At 43.6% G+C, this 21,507-nt stretch overlaps 1 protein-coding gene and 1 long non-coding RNA gene across 2 annotated transcripts in view; one reads left to right on the forward strand and one right to left on the reverse strand.

Moving 5' to 3' along the window:
- Positions 1–21,507, forward strand: part of ADAMTS12 (ADAM metallopeptidase with thrombospondin type 1 motif 12) — a 601,127-nt gene that overhangs the window by 437,475 nt on the left and 142,145 nt on the right. Inside the window, exons 11-13 of the mRNA XM_069745983.1 lie at positions 3,819–3,964; positions 4,382–4,551; positions 7,360–7,493. Of these exons, the coding sequence (XP_069602084.1) occupies positions 3,819–3,964; positions 4,382–4,551; positions 7,360–7,493 (450 nt within the window). The remainder of the gene's footprint in view (positions 1–3,818; positions 3,965–4,381; positions 4,552–7,359; positions 7,494–21,507) is intronic.
- The window catches only part of LOC138660464 (uncharacterized), a 148,229-nt gene that overhangs the window by 5,014 nt on the left and 121,708 nt on the right, over positions 1–21,507 (reverse strand). The window lies entirely within an intron of this gene.

Below are 21,507 nucleotides of genomic sequence, written 5' to 3' on the forward strand. Positions count from 1 at the left end.
TCTAGTTGAAATCTACACTGGACCATTGTACCACACAAAACCTATTTCTTTAATCACCTGCTGGCATCCATCTGGGGAACCTCAGGCCGCATTCTTTATTGATCTCGATACTCCATATTATTCATTTGGGACTACTACCGAGGCACCACTCTGTGATCAAGGCCACTGCGTGGCCGAAACGTCAGAAACTTTGAATTGTTGCCTTATTACGTCCTTCATTTTCGTTGCACCTGAATAAACAAACAAGATAATGACGGAGAAGACCCTGGTGGACCTACCTAGGCTTGCACAAGATCGATCTTCCTACAGAGTGTTCATCCATCAAGTCGCCATGGCTTGAGATCAAGCCCAAGGCCGTTAAAAAAAATAAAAATGACTTATTGTTTAAATCACATTTTTGTGTTTTTGTGTTAAATCTATTCTTAAAAACTATGTGGTAATGGTTTTTGTTTTTTGTTTGTCTTTTACATATCACAATCTGTATTAAAAAAAAATAAAATTGTAAGATCTTGCAATTTTCACATTGGCCCCTGGGGCCAATTCAATGGTCGGATCCCGCCTCTAACTTTTGCATGGAAGCAGCTAATGAGGGTGTGCAAACGTCATTATGAAAGGAGGGGAAGCAGGGTCACCTGTGACATCCACTAATGTGATAGGTGGATCCAATGTTATCAGATGTGTATAGAGATGTTATCAGTCATTGTAACCCTGTCTCTGATGTTAAGGAGCCTACTGAAAACTCTTTCTTAAAGGAGAGAAAGTTTGAGTCTAAAATAGCCCCATTGGCCAGTGTGAAAATTTCAATATTACAAATTCTCCTTTCTTTTTGCTAAAAAATATAAAAAAAACCATTAACCAAATTTAGAAAAACAATACATGCAACACAAAACAAACTAATTTATACTATAGGTTATTTTCTGATGAAAACTTTCCTTTGACTAAAAATAATCTAATATATATTGATAACTAAGGACAAGCGTAGAAGGAAGGAGAAGGAAAGAGAGGGAAGAAGGGGAATAAAGTCAGTCGTATATTCTCCATGTATCAAGAGCAGCCGTGTAGATGTCCCCCAGATCCCGCGCCTTTCTGAACCTCTCCATCATATGCAGTGGTCTTGGCTTCTGATGTCCTTGGCGCTAGTATCTAGGCTGAGTACAGAGGGGAGAGACGTCTGTTTCCATTGGGAAGTAATTAGGCACCGAGCTGCTGTGAAACTGTGCAGAAGTCATCTGGTCACTACCTACCCAACAATCATAGGAAATAAATTGAGAGATAGGACCAAGGGTCCAGTGGGAGAATGATAGATAGGACTCGATGAATAAGGGATGTTACCACCAGCATAAATAATAGTTCCAGCAGAAAAAAAAAACAATGACCCTCCGGGGAAGCCGCGTCTCCAACAGACTAGCGGAATAACCGGAGTTAGACTATGCAGAACTTGGTGACCAAAAAACTGGTGTTTTGTATTAAGCCTGTCTGTAGGTGGTTATACACGTGGCAGCTTTAGACTGATTTATTCAAATGAGGAGCCTTTTATTGTCAGACAAGGACCCATCCCTATTAGACATTCGCGGGTGACACGCTAACTATTCTGGGGAGGGATTAAAGGGTTTCTCTAGGATTTTCAGATTGAGGACTATTCTTACGATAGGTCATTGGTGGGGATACGACACCCGACACATCCACCGATCAGTTGTTTCCGGTGTGGACGGCGGCCAGAAGTAATCAGTTGTGCAGGTCCATCAATTGTTTAGTGGCAGCTACCAGCTATTGATTCGAATAGGGGATGTGCAGTATCGGGCCATGGCCACTATACAGTTGATGGAGTTGTCCAGCTCTACAACTGATCACTTCCTGCCGGCACCAGGAACAGCGAAATGGCTGGAGTGCCGATTGCCCCAGAGAACCCTTTTAAGTAATTTACCATAGATGACTGAGATTAGATCCTTGATTGAGGATCCTGCTCTGCAGATTCTTGTAGACCTAGTTGGGATAGAATCTTGGGCACCTCTTGAAAAAAAGAGGAAGCAAAGTTGGAAGTAGTAATATCTACTTTGGCTTGTGAGGGTCCTCAAAGGAGGGCAGGAATCTGAGACCTATAGGCAATTATATTAATGGAGAAACCGTAGTTTAGACAAAACGGGTGGAAAGCTGTCGGGAGACTGCGGATGGATCAGAAAAGAGGTCAATAGCGAGTACGGAGAGGCTAACTCAAAGGGGTTCTTTGGTGAAAATCAGCATCATGCGCCATGGTGCCCACGCTGAACTCAGCTCCCAGCTCCTGCAGTGGCTTGTAAAAGAGCACGGTGTGGGAGTGGAGGAGTTTTGGAATAATCTTTTTTTTAAAGTATTGGAGAACCGAAGAGGACACATTATTCCAGGAAATGGACCAGGATGGGGCACATTATCAATAGAAGAGGCCAGAATGGGGCACATTATCCTAGGAAGGGGACCTGGATGGAGCATGTTATCAAATAGAGGGGACCAGGATGGGGCACATTATACCAGGATGGGGCACATTATACAAGGAAGGAGACCAGGATGAGGAACATTATACCAGGATGGGGCACATTATCAAATGAAAGGCATCAGGATGGGGCACATTATACCAGGATGGGGCACATTATACCAGGATGGGGCACATTATACAAGGAAATGAACCAGTATGGGGAACATTATCAAAGGAAGGGGACCAGGATGGTGAACATTATACCAGGATGGGGCATAATATCAAATGAAGGGGATCAGGATGAGTTACATTATACCAGGAAATGGGCCAGGATGGGGCACATTATACCCGAAAATGTAGCAGGATGGGGTACATTATCAAAGAAAGGGGACCAGGATTGGGCCCATTATACCAGGAAATCGACCAGGATGGGGCATTTTATCACAGTAAGGGAAGCAGGATGAGGAACATTAATACCAGGAAATGGACCAGGATTGATCACATTATCAAAAGAAGGGGACCAGAATGAGGCACTTTATGCCAGGAAGCAGCCCAGGATGGAATACATTCTACCAAGAATGAGACCAGAATGGGAGACATTATCCCAGGAATGGGCCCAGTATGAGGGGACATTATTACTGGAACGGGAGTCCCTTATCACGTTGCATCCTCTCTAGTTATGTATGGGGCGGTCCCTTATTATGTAGTGTTCTCTGTCGTTAAGTACAGTACTGTCCCATTAATACATGGTATTATCTTTCTATGTATAGCACCGTCCCTTACACAGCCTATTCTTGTTATTTTTGTTATTCACAGTGCCCTCTTTTATTACATAGTCCTCTCTCTTGTTAGATATAAAATGACTGCTGATCTGAACAGAAGACCAGAGGACTGTATGTAACATAGAACAGGGCGCTATAAGTAAGAAAAATAATGAGAATCTAATATATAAGGGATGGTGCTGTACATAACAAGAGAGGACACTGTGTAATAAGGGAAGGCAATATACATAATGAGAGGAGATTATACAGTATATATATATCTGTAACTTAGTCACCATAAAAGTAGGGGGGTCCAAACACATTTCTTGCACAGGGGCCCCAAATTGTCAGTGTCCGACCCTAGTGAAAACAGTACAGGTGATACTGTATAGATCACTGGGATCTAAATACACAAATTGCTGTTTTTTTCGTCATTATTCCTTCCTAAAAGAAAGGAAGAAAAAGCGATGAAAAGACCGTATGAACCACAAATTGGTATCAATAAAACCTTCAACTTTCCTTGCAAAAAATGAGTCATCAGTGGACAGAAAAAATTATTATTATTTATCTGTTTATCTGTTTTGACCATGAATGTTGCCCCTTTGCAGTGGTGCATCAATGGTGCATGCGTCACCGTAGGAAAACAACCGGACACTGTAAATGGAGCCTGGGGGTCATGGACGTCATGGTCGCACTGTACACGAACGTGCGGAGCCGGGGTACAGAGCGCGGAGCGGAAATGCAATAACCCAGAGTGAGTATCACAGAGATATTCTGCTGCAACCACATCATTCAGAAAAAGAGCAAAAATAAAAATCGACCATTTTGTGTACGCAGCTCCTATGCAAAGCTATACTGTATATGTCCATGGTTACAGACTACCATCCATTCTCTATTTCTCCCATTAGGAAGGTTACACTCCTGAGCCGTTCACACACTAACCAAGTAGCCATTAATTTAATGTAGAGTCAACAGTAAATTCTCCAGCACAATCTGACTACACAGAGATTGATTGTTGTCTGTTACCACGGAGACCAATTGCTCTGCATAGGAGCTGTAGCCACACATTGACTTACTGCAAATTGATAGAAGTTTTAAAGGGATTGGTAATTAATTTTCACAATTTTTACCTGCATTATTTTTGAGGTTTTTTTTATTTATTTGTTTTTAGACCAAAGTTTGGAGGGAAATATTGTACTGGGGAAAGGAAGCGGTACAGAATGTGTAAGACGAACCCCTGTCCTAAGAACCGGCCGTCCTTCCGTCAGATGCAGTGCGCCGAGTTTGACACCGTGCTCTATAAAAATGAGCTGCATTCATGGTATCCCATATATAACACAGGTACGTGGGAAAACAAATTTCAGCAGATTTTCTCCTTACTACCATGCTTATGTATCCTTCAGCAACAGGATACTTGTTGTAGGGAAAAATTAAAATACATACAGATGTTTCCCAGGAGGGGAAAAATCACCCTACAGTAAACATGAGACTAATTATAACTGAGGTAGTGAAAAACTAATTAAAGTAGGGAAAGTAGAAAGAGAGCTGACACTTCAACCTCCATTGAAGTAGAAGCCCCTGCAATGACCTGGTAGTTACAACAGGTAGATTTGATGGGAAAAAGACATAGAGTCTGAGATCAGTATACTCAAGAAGCAGAGAAGTGAAAAATCTAACACCTTCAGAGGCAACTCTACCAAAGAAAAACTGGACAATTGCAGTAAGATACTGTCTCCAGTGTCCAGATATGAATATTGGGAGTTTGCATTGGTCCGATATTTATGGAAGATATATTTATGGCGTTGTAGCGAAGTGATAGATATAACGTATTCACTCACCTCACCATAGGGCCATTAGAACCCCTCCAACTTTGATAGGTGATGCTATACATGCCATATTCCATCTCTATCGAAAAGGTAATATCGCTATAGGAAACACAATGACAATATCTCCCACTTGGGACCTCCAGGGGTGAAGATATCATATACATTGGGGATCTCATAAAATCCTGAAGAGTGAGCACATCCCCCAACCAGCCCCCACATGAGCTCATCAAGGGACGATATGCGGGCGTAACTTTTATCTAATAAAAAAGCATAAATTGGGTTTGATCCTTTGTCAGTCCTTGGAAAGTACAGCTTTCTGTGGGGTCTGACTGTTTTCCTAAAGAGTACCTCCTTTCACTAAGCCCTGAGCCATTTCCATTATATCAGGTTTAGTAATTCTCTTTCGTTATTCCTTTTCATTTCATGCAATTGTATGTATCATATTGTTTTGTATCATCTTGTATATTTTTTATAAACACTGCAAATTTTCTGGATTAGATGTATAAAAATTAATAGCTGTGTTCCTCTTGTTCTATAAACCGCACCCTTGAAGCCATACACTACCTGTAATTGGTGTCCTATCGGCCGATATAAATGATTGGTGGTGGCACCTAGTGGTGGCTCTTTTTTTTTCTTATTGTGCAGCTGGAAGTGACCATATTCATATATATATATATCTATATATATATATAATATATATATACTGTATATATATATTCCGTGCATTGGATTCAGAGGTGTATATTCCATATGTTCACTGTGAGTTCTCCAATAACCGAAAAAAGAGACCTTCGGCAATAGGGAGCTAAATAATACACAAACTTTGTACAGTAGAAGGTATCTGCTAGATAACAAAGCCTTGGTTGACTTAGGTAGACACCTTGTAGTGGCAGAAAGGATGTGTCCCCATACGGTCTGACTCGGGCAGCACTGATTGGTCATTGTGAGAGTCTACAGAGACACGCCCCTAATCAGTAACACCCAGTTGTCACTTTATTCAGAAATTCATAGGAGGAATAACAGAGGATCAGCACAATGCAGAATCCTAAGATAAAACACTTTAGAAATACCATGTCAACAAAATAATTATTACAGCGTTTACTAAAACAGGCATGTGAAAAATTGGACATCCTCTTAAAGGGGATTCCACATTTTCATTTACATAGTCCCAAAAATCACACATGAGCCGAGGAGCGCAGGAACATCTGGCGGCTTCGTTGTGTCATTTGCTTGTTACATTGTGCAGAACTTTATTTTTCTCTTTCCCTTTATATGTCTTTTGCGCAGTCGTTATTGTGGGAGATACGGCCCTGGTGTAGTAGGCGCACATGTGCCTTTAAGAGTGGATCACCTTTCTTATAAAATATTATTAAAATGGAAATTTTGGGGTTGTATCTGGGAAACAAGGGTTGTGGTGAAATTTAAGTGCACAGAACTTTCCGCACAAGTCATATAATAACAAGAACACAGAAGTCAAACTTTATTATACCGTATTTTCTTCCTGAGCAGGAAGAAATAGACTTCAATGGGAATAGACTTCAATGGGAATGCTATAAATATGCAGGCAGAGAGCGCCACCTTATGGCAAAATGGATGTTATCATTTAAAGGGGTAATCCGACCCTACTCACTTCCACATTGGTTGTTACCGCTGTCAATGTAACGTCTACAGATTTCTGCCGGCTTGTATGCACAAGCAAAAGTGTACTTTTCTAACAATAGTCCTAGTATTCTAAGGCTGGCTAGATTAGACTAAAACAACCCCTGACTTTGTGATACTGTTAGAAATTTATACTATATTTATAAACAATACACCGGTCCTCACCGGTTTCTGTCGATCTCTGCTGCAGTCACATACAGGCTGCTGCTACTCGTGCCATCACCCCAGCCTTACCACTCAGATCAATAATTGTCTGCGATGATCATAATGATGGTGAGGAGCACTGGAGCAACAGCGCCGCAGCAACTAGGGATTTATCTAGTAATTAGCGGTTCTTTTGTTATTTTATGCCTTTTGTTAGGTATTGATGACCCCAAATCCTCTTTAGGGACCACTGATCTGGAATATTGATACTATCACTAAATGTGGACACAGGCGGACGGCTGCGGCCACTTGCTCATACTGTCCTCGCTCTCCCCGCAGCAACCGGGGATTTATCTAGTAATTAGTGGTTCTTTTGTTATTTTATGCCTTTTGTTAGGTATTGATGACCCCCAAATCCTCTTTCGGGACCACTGATCTGGAATATTGATACTATCACTCAATGTGGACACAGGCGGACGTCTGCGACCACTTGCTCATACTGTCCTCACTCTCCCCGCAGCTAATCCCTGTGAACTTCATTGTCGAAACGCAGAAGCGAATTACGTGAACAAGCTCCTCGACGCCGTCATCGACGGGACTCCATGTTTCGAGGGGAGTGACAGCCGAGACGTCTGCATTAATGGCATGTGTAAGGTATTTGGTATGTCTCACTTACTTCAGTATTTCACGCTAGACGATGTGCCGACGCCGAGCCGCCGCGTAGAATAGAAATGTAGAATCATTTACAATTTTTTTGCATTAAAAAATATATTAATACTAGATGGTGGCCCGATTCTAACGCATCGGGTATTCTAGAATATGTATGTATGTATATAGCAGCCACATACTATATAGCACAGGCCACGTAGTATATAGGAGTACTACGTGTCCTGTGGTATATACTATGTGGCTGCTATATACATACAGTGGGGCAAAAAAGTATTTAGTCAGTCAGCAATAGTGCAAGTTCCACCACTTAAAAAGATGAGAGGCGTCTGTAATTTACATCATAGGTAGACCTCAACTATGGGAGACAAACTGAGAAAAAAAAATCCAGAAAATCACATTGTCTGTTTTTTTATAATTTTATTTGCATATTATGGTGGAAAATAAGTATTTGGTCAGAAACAAACAATCAAGATTTCTGGCTCTCACAGATCTGTAACTTCTTCTTTAAGAGTCTCCTCTTTCCTCCACTCATTACCTGTAGTAATGGCACCTGTTTAAACTTGTTATCAGTATAAAAAGACACTTGTGCACACCCTCAAACAGTCTGACTCCAAACTCCACTATGGTGAAGACCAGACCAAAGAGCTGTCAAAGGACACCAGAAACAAAATTGTAGCCCTGCACCAGGCTGGGAAGACTGAATCTGCAATAGCCAACCAGCTTCGAGTGAAGAAATCAACAGTGGGAGCAATAATTAGAAAATGGAAGACATACAAGACCACTGATAATCTCCCTCGATCTGGGGCTCCACGCAAAATCCCACCCCGTGGGGTCAGAATGATCACAAAAACGATGAGCAAAAATCCCAGAACCACGCGGGGGGACCTAGTGAATGAACTGCAGAGAGCTGGGACCAATGTAACAAGGCCTACCATAAGTAACACACTACGCCACCATGGACTCAGATCCTGCAGTGCCAGACGTGTCCCACTGCTTAAGCCAGTACATGTCCGGGCCCGTCTGAAGTTTGCTAGAGAGCATTTGGATGATCCAGAGGAGTTTTGGGAGAATGTCTTATGGTCTGATGAAACCAAACTGGAACTGTTTGGTAGAAACACAACTTGTCGTGTTTGGAGGAAAAAGAATACTGAGTTGCATCCATCAAACACCATACCTACTGTAAAGCATGGTGGTGGAAACATCATGCTTTGGGGCTGTTTCTCTGCAAAGGGGCCAGGACGACTGATCCGGGTACATGAAAGAATGAATGGGGCCATGTATCGTGAGATTTTGAGTGCAAACCTCCTTCCATCAGCAAGGGCATTGAAGATGAAACGTGGCTGGGTCTTTCAACATGACAATGATCCAAAGCACAAATGACAGGGCAACGAAGGAGTGGCTTCGTAAGAAGCATTTCAAGGTCCTGGAGTGGCCTAGCCAGTCTCCAGATCTCAACCCTATAGAAAACCTTTGGAGGGAGTTGAAAGTCCGTGTTGCCAAGCGAAAAGCCAAAAACATCACTGCTCTAGAGGAGATCTGCATGGAGAAATGGGCCAACATACAAATGGGCCAACAGGCAACCCTGTGAAGACTTACAGAAAACGTTTGACCTCTGTCATTGCCAACAAAGGATATATTACAAAGTATTGAGATAAAATTTTGTTTCTGACCAAATACTTATTTTCCACCATAATATGCAAATAAAATGTTTAAAAAAACAGACAATGTGATTTTCTGGATTTTTTTTTCTCAGTTTGTCTCCCATAGTTGAGGTCTACCTATGATGTAAATTACAGACGCCTCTCATCTTTTTAAGTGGTGGAACTTGCACTATTGCTGACTGACTAAATACTTTTTTGCCCCACTGTACATGCATATTCTAGAATACCCGATGCATTAATATAGGCCACGTAGTATATAACACAGCCCACACAGTATATAGCAGCCATGCAGTATATAGCAGCCACGCAGTATATAACACAGCCCACATAGTATCTAACAGTGGCCACGTAGTATACAGCATGCAGTATAGAACACAACCACGTAGTATATAACACTGCCCACATAGTATATAGCAACCATGTAGTATATAATGCAGCCCACGCAATATATAACACAGCCCACGTAATATATAGCACAGCCCACATAGTATCTAACACAGCCCACATAGTATATAGCAGTGTGGGTAACATATCCCTGTTAAAAAAAATAATGAAAATAAAAAATTGTTATATAGTCACCCGGCGGGATCCAGCGTAGATCCAGCGAACCTCTGGCGATGCGCGCGGTTGCCACCATCTTGCGTTCCCAGGATGCATTGCGAAATTACCCAGATCACTTAGCGGTCTCGCGAGACCGCTAAGTCTTCTGGGTAATTTCGCAATGCATCTCTGGGACCGGAAGCTGGCGGCAGGCGCGAGCGCATCGTCGGACTACCGAAGGTGAGAATAGCAGGTTTTTTGTTTTTTTATTATTTTTAACATTAGATCTTTTTACTATTGATGCTGCATACATAGTTACATAGTTATATAGTTATTAAGGTTGAAGGAAGACTTTAAGTCCATCTAGTTCAACCCACAGCCTAACCTAACTTGCCCTAACATGTTGATCCAGAGGAAGGCAAAAAAAACCCATGTGGCAAAGAGTAAGCTCCACATTGGGGAAAAAAATTCCTTCCCGACTCCACATACGGCAATCAGACTAGTTCCCTGGATCAACGCCCTATCAAGGAATCTAGTGTATATACCCTGTAACATTATACTTTTCCAGAAATGTATCCAGTCCCCTCTTAAATTTAAGTAATGAATCACTCATTACAACATCATACGGCAGAGAGTTCCATAGTCTCACTGCTCTTACAGTAAAGAATCCGCGTCTGTTATTATGCTTAAACCTTTTTTCCTCCAAACGTAGAGGATGCCCCCTTGTCCCTGTTTCAGGTCTATGATTAAAAAGATCATCAGAAAGGTCTTTGTACTGTCCCCTCATATATTTATACATTAAAATAAGATCACCCCTTAGTCTTCGTTTTTCCAAACTAAGTAGCCCCAAGTGTAATAACCTATCTTGGTATTGCAGACCCCCCAGTCCTCTAATAACCTTGGTCGCTCTCCTCTGCACCCGCTCCAGTTCAGCTATGTCTTTCTTATACACCGGAGACCAGAACTGTGCACAGTATTCTAAGTGTGGTCGAACTAGTGACTTGTATAGAGGTAAAATTATGTTCTCCTCATGAGCATCTATGCCTCTTTTAATGCATCCCATTATTTTATTTGCCTTTGTAGCAGCTGCCTGACACTGGCCACTAAATATGAGTTTGTCATCCACCCATACACCCAGGTCTTTTTCATTGACGGTTTTGCCCAGAGTTTTAGAATTAAGCACATAATTATACATCTTATTACTTTTACCCAAGTGCATGACCTTACATTTATCCCCATTAAAGCTCATTTGCCATTTATCAGCCCAAGCTTCTAGTTTACATAAATCATCCTCTAATATAGGCAGCATCAATAGTAAAAACTTGGTCACACAGGGTTAATAGCGGCGGTAACGGAGTGAGTTACCCGCGGCATAACGAGGTCCGTTACCTCTGGCATTAACCCTGTGTGAGCGGTGACCGGAGGGGAGTATGGAGCGGGCATTGACTGCGGGGAGTATGGAGTGGGCGGCGGGCACTGACTGCGGGGGAGTAGGGAGGGACTAATCGGACTGTGGCCGTCGATGATTGGTAGCGGCAGCAATGACAGGCAGCTGGCGAGACCAATCAGCGACTTGGATTTCCATCACAGACAGAGGCCGCGACCAATGAATATCCTGGACAGACAGACAGACAAAAGTGACCCTTAGGCTGGTTTCACATTTGCGTTTTTTGTCGCTGCGTTTTTGCGCCAAAAAACGCATGCGTTTTTTCCTATACTTAACATTAAAAACGCATGCGTTTTTTTGCATGCGTTTTGCCGCCGCATGCGTCTTTTGTATGCATGCGTTGTGTTGCAGAAATGCAACATGTAGTAATTTTTAGCTGCGTTTTTTTGCCGAAAAAAAAGCATGCGTTTTTTTGCCGCAAAAAACCTATTGCTGTCTATGTAAACGCATGCGTTTTTAAGCACATGCGTTTGGTTGAGTTAAAAATGCATGCGTTTTTATAAAAAAAAACAAGAAAACACACTGATAAGCCACCCCACACCATAAAATTGATAAAGGGATCATACCCGTAACCCTACCCCTACCCCTAACCCTAACCCTAACCCTAGGGATCCTAACCCTAACCCTAAAGGGATCCTAACCCTAACCATAACCCTAAGGGTTAGGGTTAGGATCCCTAGGGTTAGGGTTAGGGGTAGGGTTAAGGTTAGGATCCCTTAGGGTTAGGGTTAGGATCCCTTAGGGTTAGGGGTAGGGTTAGGATTAGGATCCCTTAGGGTTAGGGTTAGGATCCCTTAGGGTTAGGGTTAGGGGTAGGGTTAGGGTTAGGATCCCTTAGGGTTAGGGGTAGGGTTAGGGTTAGGATCCCTTAGGGTTAGGGTTAGGGTTAGGATCCCTTAGGGTTAGGGTTAGGGGTAGGGTTAGGATCCCTAGGGTTACTAGGGATCAAAACCCTAACCCTAGCTATTTCTGTTTATAGTGGGTTTTCTTGTTGATTTTGATGATTGGCAGCTGTCACACACTTCTCATCATGCGTTTAAAAAACGCAAACGCATTAAAAAACACATGTAAACGCGTCAAAACGCAGCGTATGAATTAAAACATGCAAAAACGCATGCGTTAAAAAAACGCAGCGTTTAAACGCGTTTACATGCGTTTTTTTTACCAAATGCGTTTGCGTTTAAAACGCTGCGTTTTTAAACGCAAAGTGAAACCAGCCTAAGACAATTATATAGTAGAAGATTTAGATTTACATTTATACACTGTACCCAGGAGCGTTAGTGACAGTCCATAATGGAGGATTAAAAAAAAACTTAAAGGGATTGTACAATTTTTATATATTTCTTTTATTCATTATTGTGTACTTTTGCTTTTATATTCTGTTATTATTTTCCGATTTTATGTTTTTAATTAAAGTTTATAATTCCATTATGTTTATAGGGGCCGCCATCATGTCTGAGGTGTGAACTGTAGCTCAGAATTTATTTGAGACTTATTTTTATAGGTTTCGCTCCGGAATAACATGTTTACCTATCTGTCGAGTTAGTTGCATAAAATGCAATTATTATTTAAAAAAAAAAAGAAAAAATCTAGCGGTGAAGCTGGGATCTTATTTTTCAATATCCCACTGTAATTGGTTCTTGTTGCATTTAAAAAATTTGGTAAAATGACAAAAACGAAGCGATGGGTAAGTTCCGGTGACGAGCCGCCCCATCTGGGCTGAGGGATAAGCTGATTTTATTAATCTGACACATACTTATATTTTATGTTAATGCTGTTTCTTCCTTGTGTTTAGTCCGGGCTTGTAATTCGCTTATGTTCTCGGGATCTCATCCCAATGTCTCCGGATAATAAGTCACAGGAGAACGTAATCAGGCAGATGAAATGCGCGTCTTGTCTGCGGCGTCCGTCAATAGACGGTGTTTAATCTTCTGTGTGTACGGTATATTGACGCCGGCTCTCCTCGCGTGAGACGCTCCGTGTTCATTTACTTCTAATCAGCGGAGATTTATTAGAATATTTATAAGACGCGCTCCGTGGGAACAGGTTTATTTTAGCTTTTTAAGGCGGAAATGAATTACTCTTGTCGAGCCGTGTAAACAGCGGCCATTTTATTGGAGAAGAAAAAACACAAAGCAGGTGGGACTCACAGCTACAGGGAGAAGAGGGAACCACCAGGTAAGGCGTGAGAAATGGATGGAGAGAGGGTCATCATGTATATGTGGGGAATGGCTGGAGGGGGCCGCAACGTATATGTGGGGGATGGATGTGGAGGGGTCCACCATGTATATGTGGGGGATGGATGGGGAGGGGTCCACCATGTATATGTGGGGGATGGGTAGGGAGGGGTCCACCATGTATATGTGGGGGATGGATGGGGAGGGGTCCACCATGTATATGTGGGGGATGGATGGGGAGGGGTCCACCATGTATATGTGGGGGATGGGTGGGGAGGGGTCCACCATGTTTATATCTGGTGAACAGATGGGAAGGGATCACCATGTATATGTGGGGAACGGATGGTGAGGGGTCCACCATGTGTATATGTGGGGAATGGATGGGGAGGGGTCCACCATGTATATATGTGGGGAATGGATGGGGAGGGGTCCACCATGTTTATATGTGGGGAATGGATGGGGAGGGGTCCACCATGTTTATATGTGGGGAACGGATACAGAAAGGGTTGCCCTGTATATGTGGGAAATGGATGAAGAGGGGGCTGCAACATATATGAGGGGAACGGCTGGAGGTGGCCACAACGTATATGTGGGTAATGGGTGGAGGGGCCACAACGTATATGTGGGGGATGGATGGGGAGGGGTCCACCATGTTTATATGTGGTGAACAGATGGGAAGGGGTCGCAATGTATATGTGGGGAACGGATGGGGAGGGGTCCACCATGTTTATATGTGGGGAACGGATACAGAAAGGGTTGCCCTGTATATGTGGGAAATGGATGGACAGGTGGCCATCATGTATACAGTGGGGAAAAAAAGTATTTAGTCAGCCACCAATTGTGCAAGTTCTCCCACTTAAAAAGATGAGAGGCCTGTAACTGACACCATAGGTAGAACACAACTATGAGAGTCACAATGTGAAAACAAATCCAGAAAATCACCGCGTCTGATTTGGCAAGATTTATTTTGCAAATTATGGTGGAAAATAAGTATACGTATCTTCTGCTGGTTTATTTAAACCACGGCATAAACCAGTGCAGGATTCAACAAAATAAACACAGCTATTCTGTCAAAAATGAGAAACACAACGATAACTTATATCACAGTCCTTAGGCCTTCGGGATTCCGCCTGCTTAGGTTACAACGAGCCGAGTTCAGCACAGTTGCACATAAACCCTTCTCTGGAGCTCTCCTTCCTTCAGACGGACAGACAGGAAAAAACTGAGCGCCAGGACATTTCATTACATCATATGGCGTCTTGTTCTGCAGTTAGACCTCAGAGATTATGGAATTTTTCAGCACTGAGACAAGACACGGTGACAGGGTATCTGAGCCTCTGGGATGAAATAATTTTTATTGCAAATGGAAGCAAGGACGGAGTTAAACCCTTAATGGAGGCCCCTTTTGTAAATGTGCTAAGGTTTAAAGCAAAATTACCAATTAAAGTAAAGTTCAGCAGCAGCAGCAGATAATCCCAAACAAAATGGCGATCATTAAAGGGCCACTGTCACCCCCTGCAGCCGTTATAAACTAAAAGAGCCACCTTGTGCAGCAGTAATGCCGCATTCTAACAAGGTGGCTCTTTTAGTTTTGTGTTCAGGTATTACTAAAATAAAGCAGTTTGAAACTTTGCAAAAATACCTGTCTTTGTCCACGGAGGCAGGTCTGAAGCCTCCTCTGTGAAGCGCCCAACTGCAGTCACTCATCTCTTCTGGGGCGATGGTCGCCGCCCCCTCCGCGCTGTTTTCTTTTCAAATCCGGCGCCGGCGCTGTGCAAATATTTGTGGGGCAGGCGCAGTAAGCTCTGGCGGTCTGACGTCCCAGCCAGACTTGCAGACTGCGCCTGTGCTGGCAGTGCGGCCACCCACCTCGGTAATCCCTGCCCCGCACTGTGTTATGCATTATGCACAGTGTGGGGCTGGGATTCCTGGACATGCGCACTGCGTGTGTCAGCCACTCACCCAGGTCCCCCAGCTGACACACGCAGTGCGCATGTCCAGGAATCCCAGCCCCGCACTGTGCATAATGCATAACACAGTGCGGGGCAGGGATTACCGAGGTGGGTGGCCGCACTGCCAGCACAGGCGCAGTCTGCAAGCCTGGCTGGGACGTCAGACCGCCAGAGCTTACTGCGCCTGCCCCACAAATATTTGCACAGCGCCGGATTTGAAAAGAAAACAGCGCAGAGGGGGCGGCGACCATCGCCCCAGAAGAGATGAGTGACTGCAGTTGGGCGCTTCACAGAGGAGGCTTGAGACCTGCCTCCGTGGACAAAGATAGGTATTTTTGCAAAGTTTCAAACTGCTTTATTTTAGTAATACCTGAACACAAAACTAAAAGAGCCACCTTGTTAGAATGCGGCATTACTGCTGCACAAGGTGGCTCTTTTAGTTTATAACGGCTACAGGGGGTGACAGTGGCCCTTTAACGGCAAACCAAGCGCAATTTACTAATGGTTTTCCTCCTATTATATCACATGTAACAGGCGACTTCTGCATCTTCTCTGTATGTGATATTGGAGCGCCCCGCCAGGGCAGTGGGGTACTCAGCACCAGGTCCTGTCTCTCTTAAAGGGGATGTCATGGCGGCTGCGACCCGGTCCGTGGCCCTGGGCGTCCAATAATAGGGAATGGTCTTTAAAGGGGAATTGTGAATAAGTTTGTCGTGACGCTGTCGGGGTCGTCACGACAATACCCTTCATTCACCAGTCATTCCAAATTAGACTATGAGCATTGGTACCGGGTAAGAATGAGTCAGACAAAGTGCTGGTTCAATCTCAGTGCATGCTCGTGCTTCTACAATTTTTTGCAACGATCACAGCAACTGACTTTATTTCCTGATACACAGCATTATGTAGTGCATTAGGGGAAGGTGTGAAATAGGCGGGGTTAGACGGGGTTTAAGCAATATATGTCTAGTATCCGGTCTTTCTGGTTAGTCCTGACGTCATCTGGTGGATCCTCCTCTCTTCACATACAGTGGGGCAAAAAAGTATTTAGTCAGTCAGCAATAGTGCAAGTTCCACCACTTAAAAAGATGAGAGGCGTCTGTAATTTACATCATAGGTAGACCTCAACTATGGGATACAAACTGAGAAAAAAAATCCAGAAAATCACATTGTCTGTTTTTTTAACATTTTATTTGCATATTATGGTGGAAAATAAGTATTTGGTCAGAAACAAAATTTCATCTCAATACTTTGTAATAGATCCTTTGTTGGCAATGACAGAGGTCAAACGTTTTCTGTAAGTCTTCACAAGGTTGCCACACACTGTTGTTGGTATGTTGGCCCATTCCTCCATGCAGATCTCCTCTAGGGCAGTGATGTTTTTGGCTTTTCGCTTGGCAACACGGACTTTCAACTCCCTCCAAAGGTTTTCTATAGGGTTGAGATCTGGAGACTGGCTAGGCCACTCCAGGACCTTGAAATGCTTCTTACGAAGCCACTCCTTCGTTGCCCTGGCGGTGTGCTTTGGATCATTGTCATGTTGAAAGACCCAGCCACGTTTCATCTTCAATGCCCTTGCTGATGGAAGGAGGTTTGCACTCAAAATCTCACGATACATGGCCCCATTCATTCTTTCATGTACCCGGATCAGTCGTCCTGGCCCCTTTGCAGAGAAACAGCCCCAAAGCATGATGTTTCCACCACCATGCTTTACAGTAGGTATGGTGTTTGATGGATGCAACTCAGTATTCTTTTTCCTCCAAACACGACAAGTTGTGTTTCTACCAAACAGTTCCAGTTTGGTTTCATCAGACCATAGGACATTCTCCCAAAACTCCTCTGGATCATCCAAATGCTCACTAGCAAACTTCAGACGGGCCCGGACATGTACTGGCTTAAGCAGTGGGACACGTCTGGCACTGCAGGATCTGAGTCCATGGTGGCGTAGTGTGTTACTTATGGTAGGCCTTGTTACATTGGTCCCAGCTCTCTGCAGTTCATTCACTAGGTCCCCCCGCGTGGTTCTGGGATTTTTGCTCACCGTTCTTGTGATCATTCTGATCCCACGGGGTGGGATTTTGCGTGGAGCCCCAGATCGACGGAGATTATCCATGGTCTTGTATGTCTTCCATTTTCTAATTATTGCTCCCACTGTTGATTTCTTCACTCCAAGCTGGTTGGCTATTGCAGATTCAGTCTTCCCAGCCTGGTGCAGGGCTACAATTTTGTTTCTGGTGTCCTTTGACAGCTCTTTGGTCTTCACCATAGTGGAGTTTGGAGTCAGACTGTTTGAGGGTGTGCACAGGTGTCTTTTTATACTGATAACAAGTTTAAACAGGTGCCATTACTACAGGTAATGAGTGGAGGAAAGAGGAGACTCTTAAAGAAGAAGTTACAGGTCTGTGAGAGCCAGAAATCTTGATTGTTTGTTTCTGACCAAATACTTATTTTCCACCATAATATGCAAATAAATTGTTAAAAAAACAGACAATGTGATTTTCTGGATTTTTTTTTCTCAGTTTGTCTTCCATAGTTGAGGTCTACCTATGATGTAAATTACAGACGCCTCTCATCTTTTTAAGTGGTGGAACTTGCACTATTGCTGACTGACTAAATACTTTTTTGCCCCACTGTATCTCAAGTCTCGACTTCAGCAGAAACGAAACTTAGCTTCTCAGAAACGAAACTAGGGCAAAGGTGAATACTGGCAGCCATTTTAAATACAGTTACATTTGCATCAGCAAGCAAAGGGGAAAACTTATTGTTTAACAGCATAAGAATATAAAAGTACAAAAAGTGTATGAAGATATATCTTTTCACCTTGACAATCCCCCCTAAACACTAAGTTTTTCCCTAAAAAGAAAGATCCTTCGAGACTGTCCATGTGATGGGGAAAGGGGAGGTGGATTTCTTCATCCAGACACCTCAGAAGCTCTCCCCTTGCGAGAGGCCTCCAGGCAGCTGAACCCTTCATTAGCCTCACATGGAGTTATCCCGCTGTCCCTAGAGTAAGTCTCTTAGCTTCATCTGAGAGTAGGGGGTATTGTCTAATTTCTTGAGGGGGACGTACTTAGGGATCTCCCCTAGATCAATACCATCATACTCTAGTGGGTCCAATAACCTGACACATACCACCCTGTGCTGCTGTTAAGTAGTCCAGTACTACAATGTGTTGATTAGTGACTATGATAAGTTAGTTTTGGACAGCAACAGTAGTATTAAGTGTATCCAATATATCCCAAATTTGATCATCTGGATAATCTGTGGCCCTAACCAATTTATCCCACATTTGTGTAATCATAGGGTAAATGAAAATAGAACTGACAATTTTATTGGCTATACCCATCTGCACTACTAATCTTTCATGATATTGTACAAACTTATTATTCAAGGATGTTGGAGAATTTAGGCTGTCCCATGCGGTTACCAATATTATTAAATGGAAATACGAAAAACTAAAACATTATGTCCCCTTATTTGCTACTAGTCTGTTTGACCAGCTTTCAGTGCGATACGTTGATCCACGTCGGCCTTCCTTCCAGCTTTACTGACATAGGAGCAATGAGGACTTGGTAGGGACCGTCACACAAGGGTTCTAGTCCGTGTTTTCTGACATAGCTTTTCACGACCATAAAACCACCAGGCTTCAAATTGTGACAAGTGTCGGTTTCTGCTGAATCTGGAAGGGAAGAAAAAACTAAAACATGGGTGTTAGCAAGATTTTTACTAAGCTGAATAACATATTGAACAGCACGGACAGTTTCTCCTGATAACTACTGAGCCTGGAAATTTGTAACTGAGAACCTAGCACCAAACAATATCTCATATGGGGACAGGCCATGTTTTGCAATAGGGGCAGTACAAATGTGGTACAGTACAATGGGTAGGAGCTCTGGCCATGGAGCTGTAGTCTCCTGCATCATTTTGGTCAATTGTTCCTTCAGTGTGCCGTTCAGCCTCTCAACTTTCCCACTGGATTGTGGATGGTACGGAGTATGGAGGGCTACAGTGGATCCAAGAATTGTCAGAACCTCCTGATACACGAGAAGAAAAGGCCGGGCCTTGTTCACTTTCATCAACTTCTGGGACACCATATCTGCATATAACTTCCATCACCAGTTTCTTTGCTGTGGTTTTTGCAATCATGTTGGTAACGGGGAATGCTTCTGGCCAACTGGAGAACATGTCAACAACCACCAGACAATATTCATACCTTCCAGACTTGGGCAACGTGATGTGGTCCACCTGGAGCCTTTGGAAAGGATAGTCAGGCGTAGCAAGATACTTTGGGGGTACACCTTGAAGTTGACCGGGATTGCAGGTCTGACAGATGTTACATGCACAGTTGAGTGCTGTCAGGACTGTAGAAATACCTGGAGCCCAGTAGAATTTTTGTACCAGGGCTAGGGCCTGGTTTTTACCTCGATGTGTGGGCCCATGTGCCCACGTGGCAATAGCAGGGTACATCCGCTTAGGGAGACACACAAGTTGGTCCTTTTTCCAGAGACCATTGTCCATACATGCTCCATCAGCCTTCCACCGCTTCACTTCTTCCTTTGGGGACATTCTCTGCATCGTCATTAAGCGGTCTCGCGGGGTCCGACAGAAAACTTCAGTCTGTCGTGGATCATCAGGTTCCTGTAGAGTCAGTGTTTCTTGTAACTGTTTACGCTGAGAGCGTGTGGTCACCATAGCTGGTATGGTCTGTTCAACGGGTAGGGAGAGCAGCAGCTTTTGCTTGCATATCCGCAAAGGCGTTACCAACAGTCTGTGGACTGTTCCTAGGACCGTGTTCCTTAACTTTGATAATGGTCACCTGAGTAGGTAATTTGATTGAGTCCATGAGGGTTTTAACAGCTTCAGCATTCTTCACTGGAGTCCCGGCAGTAGTAACAAACCCTCGATTGGCCCATAGGGCTCCGAAATCATGAGCAATACCAAGTGCATATTGTGAGTCCGTGTATATATTAGCCCGCCTGTCTTTGGCCAGAACACATGCAGTAGACAGAGCCTGAAGTTCTACTTCTTGTGCTGACTGTGAGGGAGTGCAGCTGCGTGCACTACAGTGTCTTCCATAGTAACAGCGTATCCTGTGTGGAGTCTGCCAAAATCATCAGCATATCTTGAACCGTCTTTCAGGGCATTGTAGAGGGGTAGCATTATGCGGGATGCGTCCGGTATCCACTGACAACAATAAGTACATAGTCCAAGAAAACGCTGGATTTCAGTCTCATCTTTTGGGAAAGGAAGGGAGCTGACTGCTATTTTTCTTTCTTCTGTGTGGTGTCTGGCACCCTGAAGGAGACAGTGACCCAAAAATATCACTTGACCAAGGCAGAACCGAAGTTTCGAGGCCGAAACCCGACAGTTCAGATCTGCCAGATACTTGAGAAGGCTAACAATGGCTTCCTGCTCTGTCCGGGCACACAACAAAAGATAAGCCACATACTGAAGCAGCGTGACATAAGGATATTCTAACTGCCAGGGTAAAAGACACTCGCCCATATTTTTTTTTGCAAACTGTTTGGGACTGTTTTGGGCCCCTTGTGGCATAACTGTCCACATCAATTGTCGTCCCTGATAAGTGAATGCAAACAGGAACTGGCAATCTGGGAGAAACACTTTTACTGGTTCTACAGGCATTATTGGGGGTGAATCTGGGCCTATCAGGGCCATCATAACCGTGGAAAGGGCGTGTAAGATACAGATCTCATTATGTTCATCTGCATAGGGGTTATATAACGTAAATACCATTTGGCCATCATCTTGGAATTATATTCTGGAGTGGAACTGTGATAATAAATCTGCCCCCAGTAAATTTACCGGACATGAGGGAGAGATTACGAACTTAGCAGTAACTTCAGGGAAAGGTCCCACAGGGATGGGTTTTGTGAGAGTATATTTATTGGGTCTGCCATCTACTCTAATTAAAACAAGCTCTTGATCTGAAAATTGACATGGCAGGGCTTGGAGATTCCCAGACATAGGGTTAAAATGGATATTGGAGTATGGGACTGGATTTGTGTAAGGTAGGGGGGTTGGAGCTGGAGTCTGGGCCACTGATAAGGAACCAGCTGCGTCCTTGAAGCTGCGGCTCCTTGAAGCTGCGGTGGGGGCTAGAGAGTGAGCAAAAAATCACTGCAGCTGCTGATTTAACCTCTAATTTCCCTGCTGATGCAGAATGGGTTAAGTTCTTCTGAAAACTTTGTACTACCTTTTTTTTTA

This window comes from Ranitomeya imitator, chromosome 1 (assembly GCF_032444005.1).
Source record: "Ranitomeya imitator isolate aRanImi1 chromosome 1, aRanImi1.pri, whole genome shotgun sequence".
NCBI classification, from domain to species: Eukaryota; Metazoa; Chordata; class Amphibia; order Anura; family Dendrobatidae; genus Ranitomeya; species Ranitomeya imitator.